This window comes from Lepisosteus oculatus, chromosome 4 (genome assembly GCF_040954835.1).
Source record: "Lepisosteus oculatus isolate fLepOcu1 chromosome 4, fLepOcu1.hap2, whole genome shotgun sequence".
Lineage (NCBI taxonomy): Eukaryota > Metazoa > Chordata > Actinopteri > Semionotiformes > Lepisosteidae > Lepisosteus > Lepisosteus oculatus.
The window spans coordinates 13,746,735-13,768,615 of NC_090699.1; the positions used below are offsets into that span (position 1 = coordinate 13,746,735).

The 21,881-nt window shown below is 53.4% G+C and overlaps 1 protein-coding gene across 4 annotated transcripts; it reads right to left on the reverse strand.

The window, feature by feature from the left end:
- Positions 1 to 211: 211 nt before the first annotated feature.
- rabggta (Rab geranylgeranyltransferase subunit alpha) lies at positions 212 to 21,646 on the reverse strand. 4 transcript variants are annotated; one of them, XM_069188822.1, is made up of 17 exons: positions 21,549 to 21,646; positions 21,045 to 21,075; positions 19,378 to 19,488; positions 19,135 to 19,259; positions 17,811 to 17,998; positions 16,234 to 16,467; positions 11,606 to 11,689; positions 10,987 to 11,069; positions 9,912 to 10,007; positions 9,578 to 9,683; positions 9,065 to 9,116; positions 8,850 to 8,938; positions 6,834 to 6,922; positions 3,373 to 3,489; positions 2,005 to 2,118; positions 1,260 to 1,347; positions 212 to 1,100 (listed from the first exon to the last, which is right to left on the reverse strand). In XM_069188822.1, the coding sequence occupies exons 2-17, from the start codon at positions 21,045 to 21,047 to the stop codon at positions 952 to 954; spliced, it is 1,728 nt and encodes a 575-aa protein (XP_069044923.1). In that variant the 5' UTR covers positions 21,048 to 21,075; positions 21,549 to 21,646; the 3' UTR covers positions 212 to 951. The 4 variants fall into 4 exon arrangements, with proteins under 4 accessions (XP_069044923.1, XP_069044921.1, XP_069044924.1 ...); XM_069188820.1 differs by having other exon boundaries at positions 21,494 to 21,628; XM_069188823.1 differs by having other exon boundaries at positions 21,461 to 21,628.
- Between the last annotated feature and the right edge of the window lie 235 nt (positions 21,647 to 21,881).

Here is a 21,881-nt window from a genome sequence, read left to right on the forward strand (position 1 = left end):
CGTTTCCCAGGGGGCAAGCAGCTCCCCTGAAACACAGACCCTGCAACACTGCACACTGAACACCCCTGCCTACCAGCCCTCCAGGAATCTGCCCTCCTGCGGCGGCCATTTTGGCTCCTCCTGTCCCATCTCCGATGCACCCAGCTGAAACAGCACTGTGAGCCAAAATGGGAGGCAGTTTCCCCAAAGATTAAAGAACACAGAGACGAGCTCTTCGTGGATCAGGCGCTGGTCTGTTTTTCTTTATTCACAGAAGTGGATTAAGCTGTGCCAACGCACTCACTCCTGCCTGGCGTGTCTCCTCTCTCTCTCTCTGACCCTGACCCAGCTCTCCGGGGAGAGGTCACAGGGAGCGAGCCAGGGACAGGAGCACTGCGATACAGAGAGGGAGAGGAGCACTGCGATACAGAGAGGGAGAGGAGCACTGCGATACAGAGAGGGAGAGGAGCACTGCGATACAGAGAGGGAGAGGAGCACTGCGGTAAAGAGAGGGAGAGGAGCACTGCGGTAAAGAGAGGGAGAGGAGCACTGCGGTAAAGAGAGGGAGAGGAGCACTGCGGTAAAGAGAGGGAGAGGAGCACTGCGGTACAGAGAGAGAGAGGAGCACTGCGGTACAGAGAGAGAGAGGAGCACTGCGGTACAGAGAGAGAGGAGCACTGCGATACAGAGAGAGAGGAGCACTGCGATACAGAGAGGGAGAGGAGCACTGCGATACAGAGAGGGAGAGGAGCACTGCGATACAGAGAGGGACAGGAGCACTGCGATACAGAGAGGGACAGGAGCACTGTGATACAGAGAGGGACAGGAGCACTGTGATACAGAGAGGGACAGGAGCACTGTGATACAGAGGAAGGGAGAGACAGAGCGCGGGGGGTAGTGTTTTGGGAGCAGGGGTCCCTGTGTGCTTCCACCACACGGGCTGACGGGCTGTCATCTGCCCCCAGCAGCCCCTCACAACAGCAGCTCCGTAACCGTCGGCAGCAGCTCGGCCAGCTCCGATTGGACCTCAGCAGCCCCGCCCACCGCGTTGCCGCGGAGATCGAGCCTGACCAGTCTGGGGCAGGTGGCCAGAGGTCGGAGGTCGGAGAGCTGGGAGATGCCTGAGGAAGCCGAGTCAAAGAAACATCCCGCAGAGCGAACGGGACCAGAATTCCTGCTCTTCTCGGCAGGAGCGGGAGCAGGGGCAGAGCTGTCCCAGTCCTGACTGGGTCGGTACCACTGCTCTGCGGGGGGGTGGGCAAGACGGTTGAAAAGGATACGATTGTTTCTGAGAGACACCTCCTCCAATCTGGGCAGGTGGTACAGTCCCTCCAAACTCTCTATCAGGTTGTCATCAGCTTCTAACACCTGGAGAGAGACAGACAGGTGAGCAGGCACAGAGAGGGAGAGACACAGGTGAGCAGGCACACAGAGGGAGAGACACAGAGACAGGTGAACAGGCACGGAGAGAGAGAGAGACAGAGACAGGTGAACAGGCACGGAGAGAGAGAGAGACAGAGACAGGTGAACAGGCATGGAGAGAGAGAGACAGGTGAACATGCATGGAGGGAGAGAGACAGACAGGTGAACAATCATGAAGAGAGCAAGAGACAGACGGGCAAACAGAAACAGAGAGTGAGAGACAGATAAACAGGCAAGAAGAGAGAGAGACAGGTGAACCATCATGGAGAGAGACAAACAGGTGAACAGATATGGAGAGAGAAAGACAGACAGGTGTACAGACATTAAGAGAGAAAGACAGACAGGTGTACAGACATTAAGAGAGAGAGACAGACAGGTGTACAGACATTAAGAGAGAGAGACAGGTGTACAGACATTAAGAGAGAGAGACAGACAGGCCAAGACTGTCTCTGGTACACAGTTGCAAAGCCCTGCAGCCATCAACAGAGCCACCCCTTGTGCAGACAGGGCGCCGTGCAGGGCCTGACATATACACTCACGCCCTCAGGGGGCCTGGACAGTCCCAGCTAGGGCTGGGGGCCTGGCTGTCCCTGCGGGGCTCACCTCCAGGCACTGCAGCATGGCGAAGTTGGGGGGCAGTGAGCGCAGCTGATTGGACGACAGGTTGAGGTGGGTGACCAGCAGCAGCTGGTCCAGGTGACACAGGGTCGTCAGGCTCTGGACGAGAGGGGGGGACAGGGGTCAGTGTCAGGGAGCGGCGAGTAATGAGGGCTATAATTCTGGGCATTCGAGGATTGAGCCCTAAACAGAATGACAGGTCTTAACCTACTGGCAACATCATTATACTGGAAAATAGTGCCAATCCTGCACTAACACCCTGTAACTACAGTCAACACCCCGTAACTACAACCAATCCAGAACTAACACCCTGTCACAACAGTCAAACACCCCGTAACAACAGCCAATCCAGCACAAACACCCTGTAACTACAGTCAACACCCCATAACTACAACCAATCCAGCACTAACACCCTGCAACTACAGTCGTCACCCCGTAACTACAACCAATCTAGCACTAACACCCTGCAACTACAGTCGTCACCCCGTAACTACAACCAATCTAGCACTAACACCCTGCAACTACAGTCGTCACCCCGTAACTACAGCCAATCCAGCACTAACACCCTGCAACTACAGTCGTCACCCCGTAACTACAGCCAATCCAGAACTAACACCCTGCAACTACAGTCGTCACCCCGTAACTACAGCCAATCCAGCACTAACACCCTGCAACTACAGTCGTCACCCCGTAACTACAGCCAACCCAGCACTAACACCCTGTAACAACAGTCAACACCCCGTAACTACAGCCAACCCAGCACTAACACCCTGTAACAACAGTCAACACCCCGTAACTACAACCAATCTAGAACTAACACCCTGTAACTACAGTCGTCACCCTGTAACTACAGCCAACCCAGCACTAACACCCTGTAACAACAGTCAACACCCCGTAACTACAACCAATCTAGAACTAACACCCTGTAACAACAGTCAACACCCCGTAACTACAACCAATCCAGCACTAACACCCTGTAACAACAGTCAACACCCTGTAACTACAACCAATCTAGAACTAACACCCTGTAACAACTACAACCAATCTAGAACTAACCCTGTAACAACAGTCAACACCTGGTAACTACAACCAATCCAGCACTAACACCCTGTAACTACAGTCAGTCCCATACAGCCATTCCAGCAATAACACCTTGTAACAACAGTCAACACGCTGAAACAACAGCCAATCCTGCTCAAACACCCTGTAACAGCAGTCTGTCCTGGACAGACAGACAGACAGACAGACAGACAGACAGACAGACAGACAGACAGACAGACAGACAGACAGACAGACAGACAGACAGACAGACAGACAGACAGACAGACAGACAGACAGACAGACAGACAGCACCTTGTGTGTCAGACTGAAGACTCGGGCCTCGGCGTACTCCATCTTCAGGACGGTGTTCTCTATCATGAACTTGCTGCACAGGTCACTGTAATAGGAGCTGCGCATAGAGTCCACACTCTGAGAGAGAGAGATGTCTGTCTGTAAACAGCTTGTTCATTGTTACCACTACTGCAACACTGTAATTCATCAGTCATGATAATGCAGCTATTTGAATTGAACTGAACTAAATCGAGAGAGAGGGGTTAATACTGACACTGGGCCCAGAGAGAGAGAGTGAGAGAGGGGTTAATACAGACACTGGGCCCAGAGAGAGAGGGGTTAATACAGACACTGGGCCCAGAGAGAGAGAGAGGGGTTAATACAGACACTGGGCCCAGAGAGAGAGAGGGGTTAATACTGACACTGGGCCCAGAGAGAGAGGGGGGTTAATACAGACACTGGGCCCAGAGAGAGAGGGGTTAATACAGACACTGGGCCCAGAGAGAGAGAGAGGGGTTAATACTGACACTGGGCCTAGAGAGAGAGGGGGGTTAATACTGACACTGGGCCTAGAGAGAGAGGGGAGTTAATACAGACACTGGGACTAGAGAGAGAGGGGGGGTTAATACAGACACTGGGTCCAGAGAGAGAGAGAGGGGTTAATACTGACACTGGGCCCAGAGAGAGAGAGGGGTTAATACTGACACTGGGCCCAGAGAGAGAGAGGGGTGTTAATACAGACACTGGGCCCAGAGAGAGAGAGGGGTGTTAATACAGACACTGGGCCCAGAGAGATAAAGAGGGGTTAATACTGACACTGGGCCCAGAGAGAGAGAGGGGTTAATACTGACACTGGGCCTAGAGAGAGAGAGGGGTGTTAATACAGACACTGGGCCCAGAGAGATAAAGAGGGGTTAATACTGACACTGGGCCCAGAGAGAGAGGGGGGTTAATACAGACACTGGGCCCAGAGAGAGAGAGAGGGGTTAATAAAGACACTGGGCCCAGAGAGAAGGGTTAATACAGACACTGGGCCCAGAGAGAGAGAGGGGTTAATACAGACACTGGGCCTAGAGAGAGAGAGAGGGGTTAATACAGACACTGGGCCTAGAGAGAGAGGGAGGGGTTAATACAGACACTGGGCCTAGAGAGAGAGGGGGGTTAATACAGACACTGGGACTAGAGAGAGAGGGGGGGTTAATACAGACACTGGGTCCAGAGAGAGAGAGAGGGGTTAATACTGACACTGGGCCCAGAGAGAGAGAGGGGTTAATACTGACACTGGGCCCAGAGAGAGAGAGGGGTGTTAATACAGACACTGGGCCCAGAGAGATAAAGAGGGGTTAATACTGACACTGGGCCCAGAGAGAGAGAGGGGTGTTAATACAGACACTGGGCCCAGAGAGATAAAGAGGGGTTAATACTGACACTGGGCCCAGAGAGAGAGAGGGGTTAATACTGACACTGGGCCTAGAGAGAGAGAGGGGTGTTAATACAGACACTGGGCCCAGAGAGATAAAGAGGGGTTAATACTGACACTGGGCCCAGAGAGAGAGAAGGGTTAATACTGACACTGGGCCCAGAGAGAGAGGGGGGTTAATACAGACACTGGGCCCAGAGAGAGAGGGGTTAATACAGACACTGGGCCCAGAGAGAGAGGGGGGTTAATACAGACACTGGGCCCAGAGAGAGAGAGAGGGGTTAATACAGACACTGGGCCCAGAGAGAGAGAGAGGGGTTAATACAGACACTGGGCCCAGAGAGAGAGGGGGGTTAATACAGACACTGGGCCCAGAGAGAGAGAGAGGGGTTAATAAAGACACTGGGCCCAGAGAGAGAGAGAAGGGTTAATACAGACACTGGGCCCAGAGAGAGAGGGGTTAATACAGACACTGGGCCCAGAGAGAGAGAGAGAGGGGTTAATACAGACACTGGGCCCAGAGAGAGAGAGAGGGGTTAATACAGACACTGGGCCCAGAGAGAGAGAGAGGGGTTAATACAGACACTGGGCCCAGAGAGAGAGAGGGGTGTTAATACAGACACTGGGCCCAGAGAGAGAGAGGGGTGTTAATCCTACTGGGAGAGGGAGGATTAACAGGTCCCAATCCTACTGGGAGAGGGAGGAGGGAACTCAGTTGATCTGGCAGCCCAGTATGTGATCTCCTGTCACAGCCTGAGGAACAGTGAGTCCGTCTCCCAATAATGCTCCAGCTGCCTACAGTATGTCAATATTATATAATATGTCTTTGTTGTAAATGTCTGTAACATGTCTGTAGATTTTATTTTACTTCTATTTTTTGTTTTGTTCTATGTTAATTTTATTATTTTTATTTGCTTTGGCAACACTGATTGTACCCATCGGTCATGCTAATAAAGCACCTTGAATTGAATTGAATTGTTAATACAGACACTGGGCCCAGAGAGAGAGGGGGGTTAATACAGACACTGGGCCCAGAGAGAGAGGGGGGTTAATACAGACACTGGGCTCAGAGAGAGAGGGGGGTTAATACTGACACTGGGCCTAGAGAGAGAGAGGGGTGTTAATACAGACACTGGGCCCAGAGAGATAAAGAGGGGTTAATACAGACACTGGGCCCAGAGAGAGAGGGGGGTTAATACAGACACTGGGCCCAGAGAGAGAGAGAGGGGTTAATACAGACACTTGCCCCAGAGAGAGAGAGAGGGGGGTTAATACTGACACTGGGCCCAGAGAGAGAGGGGGGTTAATACAGACACTGGGCCCAGAGAGAGAGAGGGGTGTTAATACAGACACTGGGCCCAGAGAGATAAAGAGGGGTTAATACTGACACTGGGCCCAGAGAGAGAGGGGGGTTAATACAGACACTGGGCCTAGAGAGAGAGAGAGGGGTTAATACAGACACTGGGCCCAGAGAGATAAAGAGGGGTTAATACTGACACTGGGCCCAGAGAGAGAGGGGGGTTAATACAGACACTGGGCCCAGAGAGAGAGAGGGGTTAATACAGACACTGGGGCCAGAGAGATAAAGAGGGGTTAATACAGACACTGGGGCCAGAGAGATAAAGAGGGGTTAATACAGACACTGGGGCCAGAGAGATAAAGAGGGGTTAATACAGACACTGGGCCCAGAGAGAGAGGGGGGTTAATACAGACACTGGGCCCAGAGAGAGAGAGGGGTTAATACAGACACTGGTGCCAGAGAGATAAAGAGGGGTTAATACAGACACTGGGGCCAGAGAGATAAAGAGGGGTTAATACAGACACTGGGGCCAGAGAGATAAAGAGGGGTTAATACAGACACTGGGCCCAGAGAGAGAGAGGGGTTAATACTGACACTGGGCCCAGAGAGAGAGAGAGAGGGGTTAATACAGACACTGGGCCTCACATTTGCATTTTAGCATTATTTATATAGCGAGCTGCAGTTCTCCTGCTGTGCCTGCACTGAGCGAGATGGTGTTATTTCTCACTAGATCATCATCTTCATCATCATCACGACTCTGACCTTCAGCGTGTCGAAGTGAGCCAGCGTCTCCCTCTCGTACCCCAGTGGGTCCAGCGCCCTCATCAGGAGGATGATGGTCAGGACACACCCTGAGAGAGAGAGGGGAGGGGGCACGGTCAGACAACAGCAGGCAGGGCTCGATCCAGACAGCCTCTTCCAGCGCAGGGAGCGCAGGCGCGGGGCTCCGGGGCTCCACTCGCCAGGCAACCTGAACCCCCCACCCACCGGGGATACAGTGGCCCAGGCCGGAGCAGTTTTGGGGTTCAGGTAAACCGCCTGTAGGTACGGTGCTGGGAGCTACTGACTGACCGCTGCTGGGGATCACCCCTTCCCCCCAAAAACTTGCACCTTGCTTCCTCTTCAACCCAGCCAGTTCACACAGTCAGCACAGGGGTGTGTGTGGGAGTGAGCAGAGACAGGCCGGGGGATGGAGAGACAGACAGGCAGGGTGCAGGCAGGGAGATGGAGAGATGGAGAGACAGGCAGGCAGTGTGCAGGCAGGGAGATGGGCAGACAGACAGGCAGTGTGCAGGCAGGGAGATGGAGAGATGGAGAGACAGGCAGTGTGCAGGCAGGGAGATGGAGAGACAGACAGACAGGCAGCGTGCAGGCAGGGAGATGGAGAGACAGGCAGACAGGCAGTGTGCAGGCAGGGAGATGGACAGACAGGCAGACAGGCAGGGTGCAGGCAGGGAGATGGAGAGACAGGCAGACAGGCAGTGTGCAGGCAGGGAGATGGAGAGACAGGCAGACAGGCGGGGTGCAGGCCGGGAGATGGAGAGACAGACAGACAGGCAGCGTGCAGGCTGGGAGATGGAGAGACAGACAGACAGGCAGCGTGCAGGCAGGGAGATGGAGAGACAGGCAGACAGGCAGTGTGCAGGCAGGGAGATGGACAGACAGGCAGACAGGCAGGGTGCAGGCAGGGAGATGGAGAGACAGGCAGACAGGCAGACAGGCAGTGTGCAGGCAGGGAGATGGAGAGACAGGCAGACAGGCGGGGTGCAGGCCGGGAGATGGAGAGACAGACAGACAGGCAGCGTGCAGGCTGGGAGATGGAGAGACAGACAGACAGGCAGCGTGCAGGCAGGGAGATGGAGAGACAGGCAGACAGGCAGTGTGCAGGCAGGGAGATGGACAGACAGGCAGACAGGCAGGGTGCAGGCAGGGAGATGGAGAGACAGGCAGACAGGCAGACAGGCAGTGTGCAGGCAGGGAGATGGAGAGACAGGCAGACAGGCAGCGTGCAGGCAGGGAGATGGACAGACAGACAGGCAGGGTGCAGGCAGGGAGATGGAGAGACAGGCAGACAGGCAGACAGGCAGTGTGCAGGCAGGGAGATGGAGAGACAGGCAGACAGGCAGTGTGCAGGCAGGGAGATGGAGAGACAGGCAGGCAGTGTGCAGGCAGGGAGATGGAGAGACAGGCAGGCATTGTGCAGGCAGGGAGATGGAGAGACAGACAGACAGGCGGGGTGCAGGCAGGGAGATGGAGAGACAGGCAGAGAGGCAGTGTGCAGGCAGGGAGATGGAGAGACAGGCAGACAGGCAGTGTGCAGGCAGGGAGATGGACAGATAGGCAGACAGGCAGGGTGCAGGCAGGGAGATGGAAAGACAGGCAGGCATTGTGCAGGCAGGGAGATGGAGAGACAGACAGACAGGCAGGGTGCAGGCAGGGAGATGGAGAGACAGGCAGAGAGGCAGTGTGCAGGCAGGGAGATGGACAGATAGGCAGACAGGCAGTGTGCAGGCAGGGAGATGGAAAGACAGGCAGGCATTGTGCAGGCAGGGAGATGGAGAGACAGACAGACAGGCAGTGTGCAGGCAGGGAGATGGACAGACAGGCAGTGTTCACGCGGGGAGATGGACAGACAGGCAGGCAGTGTGAACAGAAAGGTGAACACTCTGACCAGCAGACAGGCAGACACACACCGTGGTAGTCATAGAGGTGCAGAGAAAGAGAGGCAGGATCAGAGAGAAAGCCAGCGTCATTGTCATCATGACAGTAGAGACTCACACTTATTCTCAGGCTCCAACTCCAGCAACTGAGTGCAGGACTGCAGCTCTGACTGAAGAACAGAGGTCTTCTCTACTGAGAGATCACTCCTGGTAGGGAGAGAGACAGGTTCATACAGACACACTGACTGGACACTCCAGTACACTAAGAGAGAGAGGTTAATGTGATAGGAGAGCAGTGAAAGCAGTACAGTGAGTCTGTGACAAGAGTCCTACCTGAACAGCTCCTGGTCTGTTGCAGAGTCTCGACACCAGCTCTCTGAGCGACCTGAGAGAGAGGAGGGGGAACTCTTTTCACACACACTGGCTCAGAGAGAGACAGACAGGTACACACAGACAGACAAGCACACAGAGAAACGCAGACAGACAGGTTAACAGACAGGTACACAGACACACACACAGATACACAGACACACCTACAGTACACATACACACACAGATACACAGACACACCTACAGTACACAGACAGACAGGTACACAGATACACAGACACACCTACAGTACACAGACAGACAGGTACACAGACAGACAGGTACACAGGCACACGCAGACAGACAGGTACACAGGCACACGCAGACAGACAGGTACACAGACAGGTACACAGACACACACAGACACACACAGACACACACAGACACACACAGACACACACAGACACACACAGACACACACAGACACACACAGACACACACAGACAGACAGGCAGGTGGAAGGGGCAGCTGTGTTACCTGAGTAGAGCGCACACTCGCGCTGAGTGTGTCTGTCTCTCCAGTGCACAGTCAGGCTGTGCTCCACACTGGGGTCACTCACTGTCCCTGGGGGCAGTTCACACACCTGCAGGCCACTGTTAAAGACAACCCCCAGACAAACCAGACACCCCACTGCTTTATAGACACCCCCTAGACACCCCACTGCTTTATAGACACCCCCTAGACACCCCAGACACTCCACTGCGGTATACACCCCCCCAGACACCCCCCACTGCTGTATAGGCACCCCACTGTGTTACAGACAAACCCCAGGTCAGTCTAACAATGGATATATAAACAGATAAAAGGATACCCACAATACACTGTGGCGCAGAAGGGGGTGGGCACTGCGCCATGAGACCTCAAGGGGCTGACCATCTACAAACAGCACTAACTCTCCTGTGAGCACCTGAGAGAGAGAGAGGGGTTCATACAGACACACTGACTGGACACTCCAGTACATTAACACTACACTGAGAGAGAGGGGTTCATACAGACACACTGACTGACTGGACACTCCAGTACATTAACACTGCACTGAGAGAGAGGGGTTCATACAGACACACTGACTGGACACTCCAATACATTAACACTGCACTGAGAGAGAGGGGTTCATACAGACACACTGACTGGACACTCCAGTACATTAACACTGCACTGAGAAAGAGGGGTTCATACAGACACACTGACTGACTGGACACTCCAGTACATTAACACTGCACTGAGAGAGAGGGGTTCATACAGACACACTGACTGGACACTCCAGTACATTAACACTGCACTGAGAGAGAGGGGTTCATACAGACACACTGACTGACTGGACACTCCAGTACATTAACACTGCACTGAGAGAGAGGGGTTCATACAGACACACTGACTGACTGGACACTCCAGTACATGAACACTGCACTGAGAGAGAGGGGTTCATACAGACACACTGACTGACTGGACACTCCAGTACATTAACACTGCACTGAGAGAGAGGGGTTCATACAGACACACTGACTGGACACTCCAGTACATTAACACTGCACTGAGAGAGAGGGGTTCATACAGACACACTGACTGACTGGACACTCCAGTACATTAACACTGCACTGAGAGAGAGGGGTTCATACAGACACACGGACTGACTGGACACTCCAGTACATTAACACTGCACTGAGAGAGAGGGGTTCATACAGACACACTGACTGACTGGACACTCCAGTACATTAACACTGCACTGAGAGAGAGGGGTTCATACAGACACACTGACTGACTGGACACTCCAGTACATTAACACTGCACTGAGAGAGAGGGGTTCATACAGACACACAGTGGTTAATGAAAGGTTGTCCACTACCAATCTCAACCCATTCTGGCAGACAGACGGAGAGGTGACTCACATTGACCGGCCTAGAGAAGACCACCACCAGTCTCTCCCCCTCTCGGCTGATGTACAGACAGCTGATCGTCTCCTCCCGCTCAGCTGAGAGAGAGAATTTAATAGCCTGAATTCAATAGTCTGTAATATGTCTGTAGATTTTATTTAATTTGTATTCTTTGTTTAGTTCCATGTTAATTTTATTATCTTTATTTGCTTTGGCAACACTGATTGCACCCATCGGTCATGCTAATAAAGCACCTTGAACTGAATTAAACTGAATTAAAAAGCTCACTACCCAAAGCAGCCAAACACACTGCACAGTACAGATAGAGCCAGACAGCACTGCAGTGTGCAGAGAGACAGAACTGCAGAGTGCTGTGAACCAGACAGCACTGCAGAGCGCAGAGAGAGAGCCAGACAGCACTGCAGAGCGCAGAGAGAGCCAGACAGCACTGCAGAGCGCAGAGAGCCAGAACTACACAGTGCTGAGAACCAGACAGCACTGCAGAGTGCAGAGAGAGAGCCAGACATCACTGCAGAGTGCAGAGAACCAGAAAGCACTGCAGAGCACAAAGAGAGCCAGACAGCAATTCAGAGTGCAGAGACCAGGAGTGACACCAACGGACCGAGACACTGACCTCTGCCCAGCAGCCAGCGGTAGTAGAACCAGGCGCTCTGGTCGTTGGGGTCGGTGAAGAAGGCATTCTGCACCAGCTCGTACTCTAAGGAGAAAGACAAGTCCCGAGGTCACCACCACTCTGTCAGCACAGCGCTCTGATCCAGCACACTGTATCTCACTCCTGACACACACCAGCGTATCACTCCTGACACACACACAGCCCCTCCACACCAGCGTCTCACTCCCGACAAACACACGGCCCCTCCGCACCAGCGTCTCACTCCTGACACACACACAGCCCCCCACACCAGCATCTCACTCCTGACACACACACAGCCCTTCCGCACCAGCGTCTCACTCCTGACACACACACAGCCCCTCCACACCAGCGTCTCACTCCTGACACACACAGCCCCTCCACACCAGCGTCTCACTCCTGACACACACACGGCCCCTCCGCACCAGAGTCTCACTCCTGACACACACACAGACCCTCCACACCAGCGTCTCACTCCTGACACACACACAGCCCTTCCGCACCAGCGTCTCACTCCTGACACACACGGCCCCTCCGCACCAGCGTCTCACTCCTGACACACACAGACCCTCCACACCAGCGTCTCACTCCTGACACACACAGCCCCTCCACACCAGCGTCTCACTCCTGACACACACAGCCCCTCCACACCAGCGTCTCACTCCTGACACACACAGACCCTCCACACCAGCGTCTCACTCCTGACACACTACTCCAATACTCTACACCACTGCCCCACACTGCTCCTCCACTACTCCAATACTCTACACCACTGCCCCACTACTCCAATACTCTACACCACTGCCCCACACTGCTCCTCTACTACTCCAATACTCTACACCACTGCCCCACACTGCTCCTCCACTACTCCAATACTCTACACCACTGCCCTACTACTCCAATACTCTACACCACTGCCTCACACTACTCCAATACTCTACACCACTGCCCCACTACTCCAATACTCTACACCACTGCCCCACACTGCTCCTCCACTACTCCAATACTCTACACCACTGCCCCACACTGCTCCTCCACTACTCCAATACTCTACACCACTGCCCCACACTGCTCCAATACTCTACACCACTGCCCCACTACTCCAATACTCTACACCACTGCCCCACACTGCTCCTCCACTACTCCAATACTCTACACCACTGCCCCACTACTCCAATACTCTACACCACTGCCCCACACTACTCCAATACTCTACACCACTGCCCCACTACTCCAATACTCTACACCACTGCCCCACACTGCTCCTCCACTACTCCAATACTCTACACCACTGCCCCACTACTCCAATACTCTACACCACTGCCCCACACTGCTTCTCCACTACTCCAATACTCTACACCACTGCCCCACACTGCTCCTCCACTACTCCAATACTCTACACCACTGCCCCACACTGCTCCAATACTCTACACCACTGCCCCACTACTCCAATACTCTACACCACTGCCCCACACTGCTCCTCCACTACTCCAATACTCTACACCACTGCCCCACTACTCCAATACTCTACACCACTGCCCCACACTACTCCAATACTCTACACCACTGCCCCACACTGCTCCTCCACTACTCCAATACTCTACACCACTGCCCCACACTGCTCCTCCACTACTCCAATACTCTACACCACTGCCCCACACTGCTTCTCCACTACTCCAATACTCTACACCACTGCCCCACACTGCTCCTCCACTACTCCAATACTCTACACCACTGCCCCACACTGCTCCTCCACTACTCCAATACTCTACACCACTGCCCCACACTGCTTCTCCACTACTCCAATACTCTACACCACTGCCCCACACTGCTCCAATACTCTACACCACTGCCCCACTACTCCAATACTCTACACCACTGCCCCACACTACTCCAATACTCTACACCACTGCCCCACACTGCTCCTCCACTACTCCAATACTCTACACCACTGCCCCACACTGCTCCTCCACTACTCCAATACTCTACACCACTGCCCCACACTGCTCCTCCACTACTCCAATACTCTACACCACTGCCCCACACTGCTTCTCCACTACTCCAATACTCTACACCACTGCCCCACTACTCCAATACTCTACACCACTGCCCCACACTGCTCCTCCACTACTCCAATACTCTACACCTCTGTCCCACTACTCCAATACTCTACACCACTGCCCCACACTGCTCCTCCAATACTCCATTACTCTACACCACTGCCCCACTACTCCAATACTCTACAACACTGCCCCACACTGCTCCTCCACTACTCCAATACTCTACACCACTGCCCCACACTGCTCCAATACTCTACACCACTGCCCCACACTGCTCCTCCACTACTCCAATACTCTACACCACTGCCCCACACTACTCCAATACTCTACACCACTGCCCCACACTGCTCCTCTACTACTCCAATACTCTACACCACTGCCCCACACTGCTCCTCCACTACTCCAATACTCTACACCACTGCCCCACACTACTCCAATACTCTACACCACTGCCCCACACTGCTCCTCCACTACTCCAATACTCTACACCACTGCCCCACACTGCTTCTCCACTACTCCAATACTCTACACCACTGCCCCACACTGCTCCAATACTCTACACCACTGCCCCACACTGCTCCAATACTCTACACCACTGCCCCACTACTCCAATACTCTACACCACTGCCCCACACTGCTCCTCCACTACTCCAATACTCTACACCACTGCCCCACTACTCCAATACTCTACACCACTGCCCCACACTGCTCCTCTACTACTCCAATACTCTACACCACTGCCCCACACTGCTCCTCCACTACTCCAATACTCTACACCACTGCCCCACACTGCTCCTCCACTACTCCAATACTCTACACCACTGCCCCACACTGCTCCAATACTCTACACCACTGCCCCACTACTCCAATACTCTACACCACTGCCCCACACTGCTCCTCCACTACTCCAATACTCTACACCACTGCCCCACTACTCCAATACTCTACACCACTGCCCCACACTACTCCAATACTCTACACCACTGCCCCACTACTCCAATACTCTACACCACTGCCCCACACTGCTTCTCCACTACTCCAATACTCTACACGACTGCCCCACACTGCTCCTCCACTACTCCAATACTCTACACCACTGCCCCACACTACTCCAATACTCTACACCACTGCCCCACACTGCTTCTCCACTACTCCAATACTCTACACCACTGCCCCACACTGCTCCAATACTCTACACCACTGCCCCACTACTCCAATACTCTACACCACTGCCCCACACTACTCCAATACTCTACACCACTGCCCCACACTGCTCCTCCACTACTCCAATACTCTACACCACTGCCCCACACTGCTCCTCCACTACTCCAATACTCTACACCACTGCCCCACACTGCTCCTCCACTACTCCAATACTCTACACCACTGCCCCACTACTCCAATACTCTACACCACTGCCCCACACTGCTCCTCCACTACTCCAATACTCTACACCACTGCCCCACTACTCCAATACTCTACACCACTGCCCCACACTGCTCCTCCACTACTCCAATACTCTACACCACTGCCCCACACTGCTTCTCCACTACTCCAATACTCTACACCACTGCCCCACTACTCCAATACTCTACACCACTGCCCCACACTGCTCCTCCACTACTCCAATACTCTACACCACTGCCCCACTACTCCAATACTCTACACCACTGCCCCACACTGCTCCTCCACTACTCCAATACTCTACACCACTGCCCCACTACTCCAATACTCTACACCACTGCCCCACACTGCTCCTCCACTACTCCAATACTCTACACCACTGCCCCACACTGCTCCAATACTCTACACCACTGCCCCACTACTCCAATACTCTACACCACTGCCCCACACTGCTCCTCCACTACTCCAATACTCTACACCACTGCCCCACACTGCTCCAATACTCTACACCACTGCCCCACACTGCTCCTCCACTACTCCAATACTCTACACCACTGCCCCACACTACTCCAATACTCTACACCACTGCCCCACACTGCTCCTCTACTACTCCAATACTCTACACCACTGCCCCACACTGCTCCTCCACTACTCCAATACTCTACACCACTGCCCCACACTGCTCCTCCACTACTCCAATACTCTACACCACTGCCCCACACTGCTCCTCCACTACTCCAATACTCTACACCACTGCCCCACACTGCTTCTCCACTACTCCAATACTCTACACCACTGCCCCACACTGCTCCAATACTCTACACCACTGCCCCACTACTCCAATACTCTACACCACTGCCCCACACTGCTCCTCCACTACTCCAATACTCTACACCACTGCCCCACTACTCCAATACTCTACACCACTGCCCCACACTGCTCCTCCACTACTCCAATACTCTACACCACTGCCCCACTACTCCAATACTCTACACCACTGCCCCACACTGCCCACTGCCCCACACTGCTCCTCCACTACTCCAATACTCTACACCACTGCCCCACACTGCTCCTCCACTACTCCAATACTCTACACCACTGCCCCAAGACTCTATCCTGCTGCTCCAGTGCTCCCAGTGTCCTCACCCTTGAGCAGCTGCTCCTCGCAGACGCGGGCGCGCTGCCCGGCCCCGCGGGGCCCGGGGGCCCGGGTGTCGGGGTGCGTGTCGGGGTGCACCGCGGGCAGCAGGGTGCTGCGATAGTGCCAGCTGGAGTAGTTGGAGAAGTTGGAGCCGATGAGCCGGTCGGTGAAGCGCAGCTCCTCCTCCAGGGGCACGCCGCAGCGCTGAACACACAGCCGGCGATAATCCCAGCAGTGGACTGCAGGAGAGAGAGAGAGAGGAGACACAGCTCACAGACACTCTGCACACCCAGTTCTGTACACACACAGCTGGGGGTAATCCCAGCAGTGGACTGCAGGAGAGAGAGAGAGGAGACACAGCTCACAGACACTCTGCACACCCAGTTCTGTACACACACAGCTGGGGGTAATCCCAACAGTGGACTGCAGGAGAGAGAGAGGAGACACAGCTCACAGACACTCTGCACACCCAGTTCTGTACACACACAGCTGGGGGTAATCCCAGCAGTGGACTGCAGGAGAGAGAGGAGACACAGCTCACAGACACTCTGCACACCCAGTTCTGTACACACACAGCTGGGGGTAATCCCAACAGTGGACTGCAGGAGAGAGAGGAGACACAGCTCACAGACACTCTGCACACCCAGTTCTGTACACACACAGCTGGGGGTAATCCCAGCAGTGGACTGCAGGAGAGAGAGAGAGAGAGGAGACACAGCTCACAGACACTCTGCACACCCAGTTCTGTACACACACAGCTGGGGGTAATCCCAGCAGTGGACTGCAGGAGAGAGAGGAGACACAGCTCACAGACACTCTGCACACCCAGTTCTGTACACACACAGCTGGGGGTAATCCCAACAGTGGACTGCAGGAGAGAGAGGAGACACAGCTCACAGACACTCTGCACACCCAGTTCTGTACACACACAGCTGGGGGTAATCCCAGCAGTGGACTGCAGGAGAGAGAGAGAGAGAGAGAGAGAGGAGACACAGCTCACAGACACTCTGCACACCCAGTTCTGTACACACACAGCTGGGGGTAATCCCAGCAGTGGACTGCAGGAGAGAGAGAGAGGAGACACAGCTCACAGACACTCTGCACACCCAGTTCTGTACACACACAGCTGGCGGTAAGCCCAGCAGTGGACTGCAGGAGAGAGAGAGAGGAGACACAGCTCACAGACACTCTGCACACCCAGTTCTGTACACATACAGCTGGCGGTAAGCCCAGCAGCAGGGAGAGGAGACACACCCAGTTCTGTACACACATCCATCCTCCACGTGCAGAGAAAAACCTGTAGGAACGCGTGCAGGGCCGAACTGGGCCAGTACACTTAATGCCACAGTGTAATTCAGCAGTGCAGTCATGGAAACGAAGCTTGATGAACTGAACTGCAGGGTGAGAGAGGAGACAGAAGAAGGGAGATATTCAGGCAGAGAGGGGAGAGAGTGGAAGGGAGAGAGAGGGGGAGATAGAATGGAGCCTCAGAGAGAGAGAGAGAGAGAGAGAGAGAGAGAGAGAGAGACAGGGGTAAAGAAGGGGAGAGGAGAGAGAGGGAGGAGACGGGAGAGGCGCTCACAGTTCCTGTCGTCGGTCTGCAGGAAGCGCTCACACAGCCCCAGCTCGCGGGCCCAGTCGGGCCGGGGCAGGCGGCCCGTCACCCAGCCCCGGTGGTGCCAGCTGCCGTAGGACTTGGGGTTCACCTTCAGACACTGCTCCAGGAACCCCAGCTCCGACTCGTACAGAGCCTGCACCTCCTGCTCCGCCCTGCGGGACACCGGGGAGAGGGAGAGATCTCACAGGGCTCTCTGACACCCAGTTCAGTTCAACTCAAGGTGCTTTATTAGCATGACCGATGGGTACAATCAGTGTTGCCAAAGCAAATAAAAATAATAAAATTAACATGGAACAAGACAAAAAATAGAAGTAAAATAAAACCTACAGACATGTTACAGAAATTTACAACAAAGACATATTATAAAATATTGACATATACTGTAGGCGGCTGGAGCATTATTGGGAGACGGACTCACTGTTCCTCAGACTGTGACAGGAGATCACATACTGGGCTGCCAGATCAACTGAGTTCCCTCCTCCCTCTCCCAGTAGGATTGGGACCTGTTGTGGTTTTGGCAGGTGTGGGAACTCTGGGATTAGATTTCTGAATTTCGGGAAGAATGTTTCTCTAATCCCAGAGTATCTGTCACAGTGCAGTAGGAAGTGCACCTCTGTCTCTATTTCTCCCTGCTGGCAGTGGGAGCACAGCCTGTCCTCTCTGGGCAGCCAGGTCTGCCTGTGTCGCCCAGTTTCTATGGCCAGGCTGTGGTCACTGAGCCTGTACTTTGTCAGGGTCTGTTTCTGCTTGTTGTTTCTTATTTTGGTCAAATATTCAGCTAGTGTGTATTGTCTGTTTAGGGTTCTGTAGCATTCTACAGATCTCCATGTGCAGAGTTTCTGTGGGGTGTTTGTCCCATTGAGTGTACTCCTGGTCTGTGAGGGGACCCCACACTTCACTGCCGTATAGGGCAATGGGTTGGATTACACTTTCAAATATTTGGAGCCAGATTCTTGTTGGTGGGTTGATGTTGAAGAGCCTCCTTCTTATTGCGTAGAAAGCCCTGAGTGCCTTCTCCCTCAGTGCCTTCACTGCCAGGTCAAAACTCCCGGAAGAGCTGATGGTGAGACCGAGATATGTGTAGTTGGATGTGTGCTCCAATGTGTTGCTGTTGAGTGTGAATGGTCAGTGTCACTGTCAGTCTCTCTCTCCTCACTGTCCCTCTCTCCTGTTTTTGGACTGTCTTCCATGAATAATAATAATAATAATCTAGACACACATGAACAGATCCTGTCAGATTCAATCACACCTCACCAGTCAGTGCGATGGGCACGGGCCCGTTAATCACCTGAGTGTCTCCAGCTGCCCCAGGATCTCCCTCCTGAAGTTCCAGAGGGAGGCGAAGTCCGGGTTCGAGCCCAGGAGCTGAGCTGTGAGCTGCAGACTGTCCTCATCCAGCTGGCCCTCCGTCCTCTGGGAGACACAGAGACAGAGAGAGACATGCGAGACAGAGGGTCAGCGTAACTCCGCGTCTCTGTGACAGCCTCTGCGCGTCCTCCGGGGTGCTCGGTGCAGGAGCAGTCAGCCTGACCTTCTGAAAACAGGCGTCCCGGGCAGCGATGTACACTGTCAGCTTCTTCTCTCGCTCCTTACGCTTCTCCTCCTCCTGCTGCGCCGTGGATTTTAATTTCACACGTCCATGCTGAGAGAAAGAGAGACACTCAGTCCATTACCACTGAGAGAGAGGGGTTCATACAGACACACTGACTGACTGGACACTCCAGTACATTAACACTGCACTGAGAGAGAGGGGTTCATACAGACACACTGACTGACTGGACACTCCAGTACATTAACACTGCACTGAGAGAGAGGGGTTCATACAGACACACTGACTGGACACTCCAGTACATTAACACTGCACTGAGAGAGAGGGGTTCATACAGACACACTGACTGACTGGACACTCCAGTACATTAACACTGCACTGAGAGAGAGGGGTTCATACAGACACACTGACTGGACACTCCAGTACATTAACACTGCACTGAGAGAGAGGGGTTCATACAGACACACTGACTGACTGGACACTCCAGTACATTAACACTGCACTGAGAGAGAGGGGTTCATACAGACACACTGACTGACTGGACACTCCAGTACATTAACACTGCACTGAGAGAGAGGGGTTCATACAGACACACTGACTGACTGGACACTCCAGTACATTAACACTGCACTGAGAGAGAGGGGTTCATACAGACACACTGACTGGACACTCCAGTACATTAACACTGCACTGAGAGAGAGGGGTTCATACAGACACACTGACTGACTGGACACTCCAGTACATTAACACTGCACTGAGAGAGAGGGGTTCATACAGACACACTGACTGACTGGACACTCCAGTACATTAACACTGCACTGAGAGAGAGGGGTTCATACAGACACACTGACTGACTGGACACTCCAGTACATTAACACTGCACTGAGAGAGAGGGGTTCATACAGACACACTGACTGACTGGACACTCCAGTACATTAACACTGCACTGAGAGAGAGGGGTTCATACAGACACACTGACTGGACACTCCAGTACATTAACACTGCACTGAGAGAGAGGGGTTCATACAGACACACTGACTGACTGGACACTCCAGTACATTAACACTGCACTGAGAGAGAGGGGTTCATACAGACACACTGACTGGACACTCCAGTACATTAACACTGCACTGAGAGAGAGGGGTTCATACAGACACACTGACTGGACACTCCAGTACATTAACACTGCACTGAGAGAGAGGGGTTCATACAGACACACTGACTGACTGGACACTCCAGTACATTAACACTGCACTGAGAGAGAGGGGTTCATACAGACACACTGACTGACTGGACACTCCAGTACATTAACACTGCACTGAGAGAGAGGGGTTCATACAGACACACTGACTGACTGGACACTCCAGTACATTAACACTGCACTGAGAGAGAGGGGTTCATACAGACACACTGACTGGACACTCCAGTACATTAACACTGCACTGAGAGAGAGGGGTTCATACAGACACACTGACTGACTGGACACTCCAGTACATTAACACTGCACTGAGAGAGAGGGGTTCATACAGACACACTGACTGGACACTCCAGTACATTAACACTGCACTGAGAGAGAGAGACACACAGACACACTGGACACACTGGACACAAGATTACTTCATCAGTAACAATAATGTAATTACTCTCACCATGACTCCTGTCAATTAGGGATTGTCAGTCCTGGAAATAAGCAAAGCAGAGTTAGAAACAGACTGACAGGCAGAGAGACAGACAGGCAAGGTCAATCACAAAGACAGACAAGCCAGAGGAAGACACGCTGTCAGTGAGACCTGGCGACACGTTAAAGCCGGTTTCCACGATCTCTGCAGAGAAACACTGTCCAGCCAGCGTGCTGAAGTCCTGTTCACACTGCTGAGCGGCCCCTGCACGCACCGGGGCGCTGCAGATCATTGAGCATCAACAGCAACAACAGCATCGCAGCAATAATAACACTGGAGCAGGGAGAGAAACACCCGAGCTGAACTGGACTCTGACGTAGTGACCCCCCTGTCCGCCTCTGTCCCTACTGGACCTGGACTATATCTCTACTGGACCTGGACTGGATCTGTACTATATCTCTACTGGACGCGTACTGTACCTGTACTATATCTCTACTGGACCTGTGCTATATCTCTACTGGATCTGTACTAGACCTGTATCGGTCAGTCCGGATCCCGGATGTCAGAACCTCTACAGCGTCGCCTCGAGCCGCCGCGCTCTTCCGGGTCTGGCAGGAGAACCGTGGAGGCAGGGGGGGTCATTTTAAACACATCGTGACACCGGATCTTCAGATTAGTGAAAACGGGGTTCTGACAACATACAACGATCGTCAAATCACACAGTGATAAACAATCAATAAACTTGTTTTAAAGTATTTATCTGCCAACTCAGCATGGCATATGACCTTTGTTTGTGTGTAATACCCGGTTAACCTGTTCCCCCCTTGCACTGCTAGCTTGGTTCAGTCCAGCGGCGTTTCCTCCTCG